This window comes from Notechis scutatus, chromosome 1 (genome assembly GCF_049901735.1).
Source record: "Notechis scutatus isolate UNSWTSFEM ecotype Mainland chromosome 1, rNotScu1.2, whole genome shotgun sequence".
Lineage (NCBI taxonomy): Eukaryota > Metazoa > Chordata > Lepidosauria > Squamata > Elapidae > Notechis > Notechis scutatus.
Genome location: NC_142009.1, coordinates 56,973,418 through 56,987,605, shown reverse-complemented (window position 1 = coordinate 56,987,605; position 14,188 = coordinate 56,973,418). Strand labels below are relative to the sequence as shown.

Sequence of the window (14,188 nt, the reverse complement as noted above, 5' to 3'; positions counted from 1 at the left end):
ATTTACAGGGCTGATAAGCTTCTCCAATCCCACTGATTCTGAGTGGCACATAATTTTCCAAATGTGTATGGTGGATTAAAAACAAAAATATCTCATCAACAGTGGAACTAAAAACCACAGAACATGAGGAATCTAAACATTCAAACCTCCCATGATGCAGAGAAGATATTTTTTTCACTGATATTTATGGGTTAGATTTATGTCCTACTTTCTTTTCAGGGGTGAAAACTGGCATAGTTAGCAGCAATAATCCTCCCTCCTCCCATTTTTCCCCACAACAATAATCCTACAAGGTGATTTGGGCTGAGGCAGATACCTGGCCCATGTCACTCTGTGTAGGCTCTTTGAAGTAGGCATAGTCAAGAAACAAACATAACTCCGGGGATGCTTTTTATAATTGCAGGGCAATCTTAAAAGCTGTCAGAGTTTCTTCCTGCCTCATCTTACACCAAATAAAATGAAAGTGGAGCTATTTTGATTTTCTTTCTCACATTTTCTTCATTCTCACTAAGTCATCTTTCTGAAAGTCTTCTGATAATGAGTCACTCATGCCTTCCCCATTCCCAAGGCCAAGTCTAAATTCCTTAAACCTAGTGTGCTTATGCAGATGAGGGCAGAAGGTAAAGTAGAACCTTGGACTCCCTGGTGCCAGTCCAATATTTTACCACTTTATTATACAGGCTCTTATACCCAGATCTACAAAACTCTCCCCTTAATTCTTTTAAAAAACCTTTGCCAACAACTGCAAAGTTGTAGTGACTTACCAAAATTCTCCCCACCCCAGATGTCCATTGCAGCATCATATTTTCCCAGATGGTTAAACCAGGCCTTGTCAATCACAAAAAGCCCCCCAGCAATGATAGGAGTCCTGAATGGTTGGGAAAGAAAGAAGAAAGATATAATTTCAATTCTTCTGCAGAAAAAAATAGGTATGTGAAATAGCTAATCATGCAAATTGGCCGTGCCCCACAGGTTGGTGACCTCTGCTCTAGGAATTCAAGATGATTCCCGCAGTTAGTGCAAAACCTTGGTTTTCTCTGTGTTGAATTTAATTTTGTAAGATAGGGCCCAGTGAGATCTGTCATGATCTTTCTAGATCTTGAGCCTATCTTCTGCATGTTGGCTATTCCTGCCAGCTTGCAGGAATTTGACAAGTTCCCCTAATTCATTTATGTAACTGAAGTTTATGTGGATTTTCAGATGTCCAAGAAAGTGAATTTTTAAGAAGTAGATGACAGGGATCTTGCCTAAGCGTTGCGAGTTTATCTCATGATGGATGTTTGGTCCCTTAAAATATTAGCCCTGACTAAATGCAGTCTGTGATCCAAAAAAAGATTCCACCTGCATATAAATATTGATGGGTCCAAGTAATGGTTTAAAAGCTTTTGGTATTTTCCTGTCATAACTTTCCCCCAGCATGCAATGTGTGGCTAATGCATTTATCAGCACAACCCCTACTAGCCTGAAGTTTGCAGCCCTGATTATAGGTTTACAAGCTAAAAATGCATTTAGCCCTTGGGGGCTATTTACATGACATTTATTTCACAGGGGCTCTGTACCTGTCCTGGTAGAAGCCTCATGTTAATTGAGGGAGTAACACTTATTCAGGAGGACAACACTTATTCAGGAGGCCTTTGTAATTGGTTCAATTTTGATTTCAAAATGGCTATTCCCCCTCTCCCCCCTTTCCTCTTGATTAGCTGAGAACAAAGGTAAAAAAAGGAATACTGAGTAAGATGAGATGCACAAGAAATTGTGCTTTATGCCTGCCATGCCAGCCACTTTGTGGGGTACATACTTTCTTCAGTCATCTGTTTGCTGTCTCAAAGGGATTTTTCAGCACTTCTAAACTGTGATTAATAAAAAAGTTCAGAAATGCCATTTTCTCTCTGTGTGTGTTTGAATGTGTATGTGTGCATGTATACAAATATTGGGTGAGCTCATAGATTACCAGTTAGTATCAACAGTACACTGATGATATCCAATTATATATCTCTACCCCTGACAAATTAAGGTATGCTGTCGATGTCTTATCCCAGTTTCTAGAGGCAGTGGGGACTGGATGGAAACAACAGGCTTCAACTGAACCTTGGCAAGACTGTGGTTCTGGGTTTCGGAGCATGCCGATTCTGGGGCAAAGATGGCATCTTTGATATTGGATTGAGTTGCACTGTCTAGAACACACCAAGTATGCAACCTGGGGTTGCTCCTGGGCTTGTGACACCTGTTTGAAGAGTAGGTAACAGAATTGGCTAGGAGGGCCATTGCACCATTTAGTGTTGTCCATCAATTGCACTCCATCCTGGATTGGGAGTCTCCTCAGGATCACTTATGCTGTAGTCACTTCCCGGACTATGGTGATGTTGAATGCTTGCTTGAAAAATATCCAGAAGCTTCAGCAGTTGTGTAGAGAAGCACATGTTATATCTTTGCCACACAAGCTGCATTTCTTACTAGTTTGCTTCTAGGTCCAATTCAAGGTGCTACATTTTATCTTTTAAAGCCTTTCCATGCTTTGGGGCTGGACCGTTTGAGGGGACCACTTCTTCCTGATTACATCTGCCCTGATTTCTGGCAGAAAAAATACATTGTGTATTTCATCTGTAAAGGGGTTCTATCTGACAGGAGCCAGGAGGTGAGCCATAGCACCAACCCTGTGAAACATCACCCCGCCCCCTCTAAGGTGAAATGAACCCTATCTCTCCCAACCTTCTGAAATTCCTTTAAGATTTGGTTGTGTCAAAAGGCCTGGGGGTTGCAAAGGAATGTTAATTTGGTTAGATGGCTCCATTGTTTATAAACTGATGCTCTCTCTTACCCTTTTATAATATTTTTGTATGTTTGATTGTTTTAAAAATAGTTTTTATGGCAATTTGTTCGCTGTCCAGTCACATTGTGAGAGATGGAGAAAGAAAGAAAAGAAAAGAAAAGAAAAGAAAAGAAAAAAGGAAGGAAGGAAGGAAGGAAGGAAGGAAGGAAGGAAGGAAGAAAGAAAGAAAGAAAGAAAGAAAGAAAGAAAGAAAGAAAGAAAGAAAGAAAGAAAGAAAGAAAGAAAGAAAGAAAGAAAGAAAGAAAGTAAGTTGGCAAGTGGCTGCTACTGGGTGGGGAGGGTGAGCCGGTGGCCACAGAGGTGTAAGCACAACAGGGCCAGGGGTGGCTCTTGCTAGGCAGAAAGGCATGAGGGCAACCTGCAAGGCCCAGTGCGACATGAGTGCAGCTGAACATGGCTGCAGCTGGGTAGGGAAGGGAGTGCAGATGGCTAGCAAAGTGCAGGGGAAGAGTGAACAACTTACCAGAGCAACTTGTCACCTTCCCTACTAGTTTCCCAACTGACTTGGTTTGTGGGAAGCTGATAGGGAAGGTCACAAATGGCCATCACATGACTGCGAGACATTGCAACCATCTTAGGTGCAAGCTGATTATCAAGCACCCAGATCATGAACATGTGACTGTGAAGGTGCTGGGACTGAGCACCAGTCATAAATACCACTTGTTCAGTGCTGCATGTATCCCATTGTGTTTTGTATGCTTCTTTTACTTCTAATTAGTAAAAGTATTGGTAATCGAAAATGTTCTCATGAAACAATGGTTAAATATGTGTGTTTAGGCTTCCTTCAATTGAAGTTTCAGAAAAGATTTCCAATAGCTTAGCATGCTTAGGGTCAACAATCAGCTGGCACTCTCCTCAGCAGGCAATTGACCCTTTCCCACTTCAAAAAAGATCATGGGTTGCTTTGAGTTTCCTATTTTTAACCTAGTCACGTACTTGATGGCCTCTGTGGGATCTGTTCGCTTGGCTTTTTGCTCTGGAGAAAGTTGTTCCCATTTAAAATGAAGACTCCAGTCAAATCCTAAAATATGAAATGCATAGAAAGATATTAAGAAACAGATGTCAAGCAGGTGCAATCATGAACTTTCAAGCAATGTCATTATTTAGGTTATAATAATAACAACCAGGAGTTTGGTAGTTACTTTTCAGAGTAACAAAATCTATTAAACTTACCTGACAAGTGGTTATGCAGATGAATGTCACATGGGGAAAGATTACAAGGGTGTCATCAATTAACAATTTGTAATGCATTAAAAAATATTGTGCTTGTTATAATGCTATTTTGATATTTAGCAGTCTTTCCACTAATTGTTCCAGAATAGCTAATTTAAGATCTGTGATGGAGTGTCCTGGGAGGCTGGCTGAGTGAGGTTGATAAGTTTCTGCCTCAGTGCCATTCCTAAAAGAACCATCTTCTGACTTGGCCTACCACCTAGAACTGAAGAAATTCCATCTTCAGCCTTGGATGTGGTCCACATTCCCATTTAATAATGGTATTCAATCTTAGAATATTCCTGAACTCACAGCTTCAGTTCTACAACTTCACAGCTTCATCTGCATCTTCACAGCACAGCTTTATTTGATATAGCAGTTGTAGTCTTTCTTAGATCAGAAGGTCCTTCAGTCAGTCATATACTAGTCATATAGCAGTCATTACATCGCTGAACTACTGCAATGCACTCTATGTGGGATGGCTTCAAATGGTCCAGCAATAGCAATACACTTATATAGCACTTCGCTGTGCTTTACAGCCTTCTCTAAGCCGTTTAGAGTTAGCATATTGCCCCCAACAATCTGGATCTTCATTTTACCTCAGAAGGATAGAAGGCTTAAGCCTGGTGAGATTCAAACTGCCAAATTGCAAGCAGCCGGCGGTCAGCAGAAGTAGCTTGCAGTACTGTATTCTAACCACTGTACCACCACAGTTTAATGAATATGAGCAGTGATGGACATTCCAGGTAAGCCCATATGACACCACTGGTTTGGGAGCAGAGTTCTGGTTACTGGTATATTTGCAGGTGTGATTCAAGGTGCTGGCTATGACTGATTAATTTATGGAGTGCCTATGTTCCATGTCATGTGATCTGAAAGTGTTGGAGTGCTAAAATCATTGAAGTCCCCTCTATTTGGAACCCAATAGTGGTCTATCTCTGTAGCGGAGCCTGCCCTTTGTAATGAGATCACCCAATATTTTTTATTTCTCTCGTCTTTCTGGCATTCTGGAAAGTCTTAAAGACCTGGCTGTTCTCCTTGGGTTACGATGGTTGAAGAATTGCCAGATTTGGGGTTGGGGTGATTAGCCAGATTTGCCACCAGCTCTGGTTGGTTGTTTATTTTTATTTTTTTCAACCATTATTGTAACCTACTTTTTATGAGAGCTAATTTGATATAGTGATTAAGGCAGCAGCCCTCAAAGTCTTTGGCACCAAGGACCAGTTTAGTGGAAGACAATTTTTCCACAGACCAGGGGTGGGCGGGTGGGATGGTTTTGGTTTTGCTCACTTGCCTACTGATCAACTCCAGCTGTGTGGTTCCATGGCTCTGGGATTGGGGACCCCTGGATTAAAGCATCAGACTAGAACTAGGAGAACAAGAGTTCAAGACCTGCTCTGGATACAAAGGCAGTTGGGTGACCATAAGCCACTCATTTTTTTTTTCTCCTAGGAAGTTGGCAATGACAATGGCAAACCACTTCTGAAAAGTCTTGCCAAGAAAATTGCAAGGACTTGTCCAGATAGTCTCCAAAAAACAGACACAATTGAACAGAAGAGGTTTTTATTATCTTGTTGCTTTTGTTTACACTACCAAGAATCAGTCTGAAGCTGAATAGAATAAATTAAATTAAATTAAATTAAATTAAATTAAAATGCTGTGTTGACTTGGTTTATATTTGGAGTCCTTATGTCAAACTTGTGTCTGTTAATACTTCTGTGTAAATTCTGTAGCACATGGAAGCCAGAGGAGCATGGTAGATGATGCCATATATTATGTTAGAGGAACACCATCTGTAAACGTCTTGAGGGATAAAATTGTTGCGGCCAGTGATGTAAGTATGGATTTAGTATGGGGTCTGATTCCTATGTTAGCTTGAGATTCTTGTTGTTTCTGATTGGTTGCAAGAAGCTGCTTTCAGTTGGATGGTGGTTTGAATCCAAATGTGTTTGCCAATCAGTGCCTTAAAACACATTGTCCAGTTTGGGTTGTGAGTTATTAAAGTATTGAGTGCCTTGAGCTGTCAGTTGTAGGTGATAATTAGTGGTGTTTGCTTTTTGTGGTTCCCAAATTGTGGGAATTGATTTGACTATTGATTTGTTTATTGATCTCACCAAGTAAGTTCAAATTCCTGAATGCCTGGTTATAGCTGTAGTGGACTTCGGATATTGCTAACAATGTTATTTTGAGAAATTGAAAAAGTAGCAATATTCTGATATTGAAGCCAAAAGAGCATTGCTGGCAGATGATGGCATATATCATGTTAGAGGAACACCATCTGTAGGTTTCTTGGGGGATAAAATTTAAAATTTTAAGTTGTGTGTGATTTACCCATTTTTTAAAAGGCAATTTCATTTACTAATAAAATATGTTTTTCTGTAGCATAGATTATATATTTTTGTAATGTTAGAGAATATTCATATCTGTCTGTCTCTTTCTACCTATCTATCTAGCCAACACTGATCCATCCATTGATCCATTGATTAGTTCATCCCCCCTAAGGTGATAAAAAATCAGTTTAACATTGTATTAATAAGTGGCCTATGCAGATTCCTCTTTTCTGTATTCTGATTGTTTTAGTAATTTTTCATATATTTCTTTTCAATGTTTTTGTACCTTACCTTTCTTCACTTTCTATAAAACTTCATAGGAAATATTTTAGACTTTCTTTAAAAAAAAACAAGACCAGTTTATATTTCTACTTTGTCTCAGTTGAATATAATCATGGTTGTTTACTACAAGAAATATTTATAACAATACAAATGTGATGAGGGACATTAAAGAGAACTTGAATAGCAATGACACTGATCTCACAAGTACCCACTAAAGGTTTGCTAAGAAAAATTAAAAGTGAAAAGAAAATGTTGACTAAAATCTACCGGTCAATTAAAAGAATTAATATCTTAGTATATGAATCTGGTTTGCTCTTCCATTTTTTTTGAAGTAAAAGCAATTCTGTAACTCTTTCATTAATCATTGTATATTTCACTAAATCAAGAACCTGTAGCTACAAACCTCAGAGCAAGTACAATTTTATAACAATATTATTTTGGCATTGGTGTAATGCCAGACTTTATTCTTTAATTGATAGGTATAATTATGTATAGAAACTATAGAAACTATAACTATGGCTTTATTTTTTTTGTTTAGGTGGATTGGGGAAAACATATTAGACAATCTAAGCTGGGGACTGAGTTAACATATCATGAACAATACTTATCAGAATGGCTCTTTTAATTCCATACCACTCAGCATTTTTATACGTTTTGTTCCTATACTTGTCGAAACTACAATGAGTCTATGGTTGATTACAAACTCACCTCCTCTTAGATCTGAAGAAGCTGCCACATAAGCAAAGGTGTCCAAATTGATGATATCAATAACTGGACTCACTACATGGGTTGGATCCTGATTATAACAAAGAAAGCAGGTTAAATTTCTGAAAGCCATTGTTTTTTTAACACAATAAATGTGCCCATAGGAGATGATTTATGTGTCTTTCTTTTGCTTATTGATTATATGGAAAACCTATTGCATTTCCAAGCTCTGAAACTAATATATACAATACCTGGGGAAAATATGATTATATCATCAGATGCAATGATGACAACTAAAAAGGTAGTGATAGTGGCAAAAAGAGAGAAGTCTTTGTAGGATACTGTTAAGAATTAAAAGTAATAGGATATTTATAATGGCTGGTTCTGTTTTAGGTTCAATTTTCTTCCACATGTTCTTTGAAGTTTAGTGCTCTTTATTTTACCACAGACATTACAGCATACTAAAGATAATCATTAAATATTGTTAGCAAACCTTATTCTTGCTATTTTGAAAGGAAAAGCGGTTGCCATTACAGCTAGCTCATTTTAGCTGTAGTAACACTTAACTGAAAAGGAGGAATGCTGTGCTACTAGCTCAGAATCAACAGAATATCATTTTTGGGAAAACAAATGATAGGCAGCCTTTTGTTGTTCTCACAGAAAGGCTGTGCATTATCCCAAATGATGCCACATGACAAAAAAACATGTAAATTATTTAAAAAAGGGATTCCTCTCTCAGAAGAAATCAATTCATTATTTAATGAGTTAAAAATTAGAAAAATGACCAGAGCCGTAGTTCAATTAATGCATATGTTACTATAGTGATGTGGGAATCTTTTTAGTATATTTTAGTCTTTTTCTGCTCTCATATGATCAGCAGTAGGAATTTATGCACTAATTGACCATTTTGAGATCTTTTCTGAAAGCATCAGTAAATAGATATAGGATCCTTCCCTATGAAAAAAGGTCCCCCTAATGTATGAATGAGTTTCCATCATAAATGGTGCCCCATGAATGAGTTTATTAGGCACCAAATAACAAAGCCAAACACCCAATCTAGTACCAATTGAATACCAGTAGCTGTGCTCTCTTGGAATTCTGTGAGTTAAAGATCATGTTTCAAGTGGGGTGGTAACATGAAGAACATAAGCGTTCATAAAAACCAAGGAGAACATGTCAAAATGTTTTTAATGACTTTTTAGACAGCAAGACATCATCTCCTATGATAATTACTTTTTGCAAACCTTACATTTACTGTTCATTGTTTAGAAAGGGTAGAGATTTTGTTCAATCAATTCATGGAGAATTATACATATTTTGGAACCGTTTGTTTACTTATCACAATGATTTTCATCTTGCAGATTACAATCAATATAAACATTGTAAAAAATATTATTATTTAAAGTTAAAATACAACAGCCATAACACGGGTGAGAGGAAGGGAAAGCAGATTCCGACTGAGTGGGTTTATAGGATAGATTTCACTTTTCTTCTTTACTCTTTTTACAGAGATTCTTAGGTGTCGAAAAGTTCATGTTTTTAGGATAATCTGTGCCTTCCTCCCTCTCTTTCCGCTTTTGGATTCTTCACACAGGGCAGTTAGTGGTGGAAGGCAAGGGAAGGGGAAGAGAAGGGGGAGGGAAGGGGAGGGGAAGGGAATGTTCCAACTGAGCAGAATTCTGAGATGGTTTCAGATCCATTCCTCTTTCTCTTGCTAGGGATTCTTCCCAAACAGCTCTTCATGCTTATGGCCCAATAAAGGGAGGCTCTCATCAAATCACTAAGCTGATCAATCAATTTGGAACATATTATTGTGCTTGGATTGCAAATATATGCATGCATGCATACATAACAGGTGCTGTTAACTGCCAATTGGTCAACAAGAAAGCAACCAAAGGAAAGACATTCAAGTTTTTCAATACTTATCAGACTATTAAGTTGCCTTGTTAAAAATAACTATCTTTTCATAAATGTGAGGGTTCTATGCTTTCCAAGGACTGGACAAAACACAGTGTAACAAAGCTGTGCACAATGCTTTATTGCAGCATGCACAGGGGGGTGATTCAACCGGTATAACAACCAGTTCAGTGAGCATGTGCTGTGCATGTGTGCTCCGCATTTAAAAAAGCTAATAGTTACCTTCAACTGCAGCTGAAGAAAACAGCTGAGGCACGGCAAACTGCTCTGCCACACAAATCAGCTGTGCTCTAACAAAAAGACATAAAGCACAGGAAAGGCAGGGGCGGACGGGCAGGCCCATATGCTCATCAGAGCGAACCGGTTCTGAGCCAGCTGATCGTTCGAACAAGGGGTTCACCTGAACCGGTCTGAACCAGGAGAATCCCACCCTTAAGCACACACCTTCCCCAACAACAGGCTATTGTTTTGGGTCAATTCTAGGCTTTGCAAGATGAAGTTGCCATGTAAGTAAGTCTTTAATATTCAGCCCTTTATATGCAGTCTTTTAATATTCAGTTTAAATTCTCAAGGTCCATAAAGCAGCATGCAATCTTTGCCTTTTTCCAAAAGTTCTTGCACTACTTGGGATAAAATGCTTTCAATATGGTTGCTCCTCTTCTAGATGCTGCCAAGCTCCAGGTCAGGGTCCAAGCTCTGCTCTTAATCAGAGTTGCTTCTGAGCATCCCAATTGAGCTCCCAAGCCAAGCTTCAGGCAGGAATCCCACCAAGAAATGCTGCTTATTGTAGCTTGTGGTCCTGGCAGTTGGTCTGTTTGATATTCATCTGTCAGTCTTTAGATGTCATCTCCTGCTTCTTCACTCGTAAGCTGTTTGCTATCTCCTTTTCTCCTACAACATCCCCCTACCACCCACACACCCACACACCATTTTACCATTTGTAACCTAAGGGACTGGATGGGAATACAGTTGCTTCTGCACATCAGAATGTCCTTGGAAATGCCAAGGTGTGGCTCATTTAGCCAGGCAGCTGGAACACAAGTATGGATCCTTATAAGTAAATGAATGCATGCATGAGTCCATCTCTCAGGTTTCTCAGGCTGTAAACTTTTACAGTCCTTTGCAAAACAGGAGCTTTACTGAGCTTTGGGGAAGTTGGGTGGGAAGCATTTCTACCTGGCCACAACTGCTTTCCCAAGCAGAGATAACCACCTCAGCTTCAATTCCTCATAATAATAATTGCATTTTTATACTTCTATTATTCTGGCTTGATCACTTTTTATGGGTGGACAGATACCATAAAGCACTTAGAATCAAATATGTGTTGCAGTGGTAAGCATAGTGCAAACAGCTATGAATAGTTCTTATTTTACCATTTCCTTCCCAAAATATTTGAATTCTAATGATGCCTCCATTCAAGGCTTTCTTCTATTCAATGTCCTTACGTATGTACTTACTTATTAAATGTATGTAGCACCCATTTCAGCAAAGGTAATTTCAATAGCATGAAGATAACATCAAAGCAAAAACGATTCTTTAAGAGTGTACAAAACATGTTTAGTTGACAAGACTTCTATTTTGAACTTTAAACACTTCCAGATGGCGACTTTGCACACCAAATACCATTTTGCACATTCCTAATCTATATCAGAAATATTTCTTTGAAAAATTGGCCAGGAAGCAGTCTAAAATGATGGAAGTGATGTAGAAAATCTACAAGGAGGTTTGAATTTTGATGCTTAATTAAACAATGGCAGCTTAATTAAATCTGTAACATTGCCTTATACCATAATTTAAGCTTTTTCTGTTACTAGATGATCCGTGACCCATTGAGTCATCCTTCTGGATATATTTCATTACCCCAAAGCCAACTGCCACACTCCTGGCACTAGTTGGGATCCTGTGGTCCAAGTTGACTTTCTACCTGCAAGCTTACAACTTCCCTAATTGCCTTGTGTAGCAGCACTGAAATGGCAAGAACTTTCCAAACTTCCATTTCCACTGGAGAAACGGGTCCCAACATTCTCTAAGTTAGTTCACTTGAGGAACCTTGGTAGAAAAGGTGTTGCCCTATGATGCACCATTTTGCCCAGTTAAAGGTTACAGACACAAGAGTTTTAATAGTATATAGATATATGCAGAGGCACATTCACACATATATTTTATAAGCCATCCAGAGCTATTTGAAAATGAATGATTAAATAAAAATATTTGCCAAATTTTGCTTCCAGTAACCAGAATAATTAACCAGGGTTTCAGGCTGAGGCACCTTTCGCTCCAATTGCCCCCTGAACCTTTGTTCAAACTGAAGATACCAGAAACTACTACCACTGAACATGGTCTTTTCTCTCAAAGTAACTCTCTTCTAATTGCCAGAAATCAAATAAATCCCATCATTTTGGAAAGATAAATACTCCAAAACTGTTGTGGAAATCTGAAAACAGAGATAATACATTCCCAAAAAGCAAAGAAAAAAAACTTCCCACAATTCCAGGAAAAAAACAAACCCACATCATTCTACCTATGTGTGTAATGTGGTTGCATTATTGCTCCACCCATTACTGACAGCCCAGAAACTCTTTTGGTTGCTTCTCCACTTCCAACAGGTTAGCAGTAGGAATTGGAAATTATATAGGTCTATCAATGAATGCATAGTCTTCTTCTCACTCTTCTATGCACTTTCCCTCCAATCTGTTTTCAAAAATACTTCTCCTCCTCCTCTTCCTCTTCCTTCATGCTCTTGTATTATAACCATTTAGCTGTCTGAATGTATTCCCACAATGAATAATATTCACCACTGAAAGCATCTGCCTGACATTAATGCCGCCTGCCACCTTTCCTTAATTATTTGCCTTCACACTCTTTCATGTCATTTGTCCTTATTGCCATTAGTTGTGATTGTGAAAGGTTGTTTTATTTATAACACAAATTCCTCATATCATACATAGCAGTGTGCCATCGCATCCAATCAGATTCAGTGACAGAAAGAGAAAATGAGGCCAAAGAAAGTGAGATAAAAATGAAGAAAAAGAAACCTTATGATTGTCATGTGTTAAATGAAAGATGAAACTTGGCAGACTATTTCAGATTTACCACAAGCAGGTGGCAAAGATAGCAAATTGGGCCACTGAACGCATGTTTCTATAATATCCATATCTAGACCAGCCTTTCTTAAACCTGTTTTTTCCCAGGACCCCTTCCCATGTTTAAAAATTGTAGAGGACCTATAGAGAGCTATTGTTTGCATAGGTTATATTTTTCAATATTAAACCACAGTTTAAGAAAAACTGATCCAGACCATATAAATATGAAGTAATGCCTGGTCCAGGAATCAAAGTTCAATTCAGAATGGCGATTTTGACTAATAAAGTACAACACAGTTTTGGTACACTCTAAGTTTCTGCAAACCAATATGAAGATATTTCCCAATTTTAGAGTTACTCAAAAATCCCCATGTTTCTGACATATAATCTCACAACTGATTTAACAAGAACAAGACATCCATCCTATGGGTAATCTTATTTCCATGTAAACTTTCCACAGCAAGTTGGAAGAGATAGTTAAAGTCCTCTTTAGTGCACAGATCCAAATTAAAGAATTCTTGACAAATGGTTGTTGAATAATCATTGAAAAAAACACAATATAAAGTCCAGAGAAAGTCCACTTCAATCCACTGAATGAAGGAAGTAGATGAAGGGAAGTTTATGGGATTTTGGGACAATTGGTTTTGCTTCTATTCATACTGCTTTTTGTTAATCTGGAATCTGAGATGTGTACGGTAAAAATTCTTAAAATACTTGAAAATTGCCATCAGCTTCCTCTTTTCTTTCCAAAGCTCTAAGCATACCTGGTTGCCTCAATTTTCTTTATAAGCATCTTCATAAGTATTCATAAGCATTTATAAGCATTGCATTATACTTATGATCCAGATTCATCTTGTGAACTAAATTTTCAATATCCTTTTCATATCGGGAATTCTTCAAAGCAACCTTTTGGCTTGCCTGGGCTGCATTGTGCAAAGAGGAATTGGTTTTGGCTGCATATAAAATATATAATTAATGTATATAAGTAATAAACTTCCTTTTAAAAATATTTTTCTTATCTTGTGAGACCACATTACTAGCTGTCCACACAGGCCTAAAGGCCATGGGTTGAACACGCCAGCTTTAAAGTATATATTTTCCTTTTCCTTTCTTGACTGAAGAATGTTACATTTGTTTCAACAATGTTTCATTGACCTTTTTGCTATCCAAGCAAGGTATTTTTTATTTATTTAATTTGTATCCCACCTTTATTATTTTTACAAATAACTGAAGACGATGAATTATCCAACACACCTAACTCCCCCTTATTTTCCCCACAACAACAACCTTGTAAGGTGGGTTGGGCTGAGAAAGAGTGATTGGACCATAGTCACCCAGATGACTTTTAGGGCTAATTTTGAGTTTTATTTGTTTTTTAGAGTATTGATTCTTCTTATCCAATTCTATGAGTGATCATAGATGGCGAATGGCAAAGATTGTAGAAGGCAGACAAGATATCACTGTAGGGAGGAGCCAATATTTTAATTTTCCCTCCCTTTCCTTATTTTTTTATTTCAAAGGTAATTAACAATATGAGGTAATTCTTTCCACTAACTGAAATTTGGCAAAAACAAAAACAAAAAATCCCCAGCACATTTCAGTGACACAATATCAGTGCTTTAGGAGCAGGTGCTTCCCACATGGCAGTTTGCAGACATCGGGACAAACCTTCATAACTGAATCTTATTTGACACTTAACCAATAATCTATCCTGCAAAGCCAGCTACATATTCTGCTGCTTACTAGTCTTTCATAAAAATGAATCAAACATTTCATATTTTTCCTTGTATCTATGTTTTGTCCTCACTGCATATTCCTGATATGCTGTT

The 14,188-nt window shown here is 38.0% G+C and overlaps 1 protein-coding gene across 3 annotated transcripts in view; it reads right to left on the bottom strand.

The window, feature by feature from the left end:
• The window catches only part of GALNT14 (polypeptide N-acetylgalactosaminyltransferase 14), a 306,041-nt gene that overhangs the window by 33,598 nt on the left and 258,255 nt on the right, over window positions 1-14,188 (bottom strand). For all 3 annotated transcript variants that reach the window (XM_026681830.2, XM_087965206.1, XM_087965199.1), the window contains 3 exons: window positions 7,363-7,450; window positions 3,767-3,851; window positions 765-868 (listed from right to left, as the gene is read on the bottom strand). In XM_026681830.2, coding sequence (XP_026537615.1) covers window positions 765-868; window positions 3,767-3,851; window positions 7,363-7,450 — 277 coding nt within the window. The remainder of the gene's footprint in view (window positions 1-764; window positions 869-3,766; window positions 3,852-7,362; window positions 7,451-14,188) is intronic.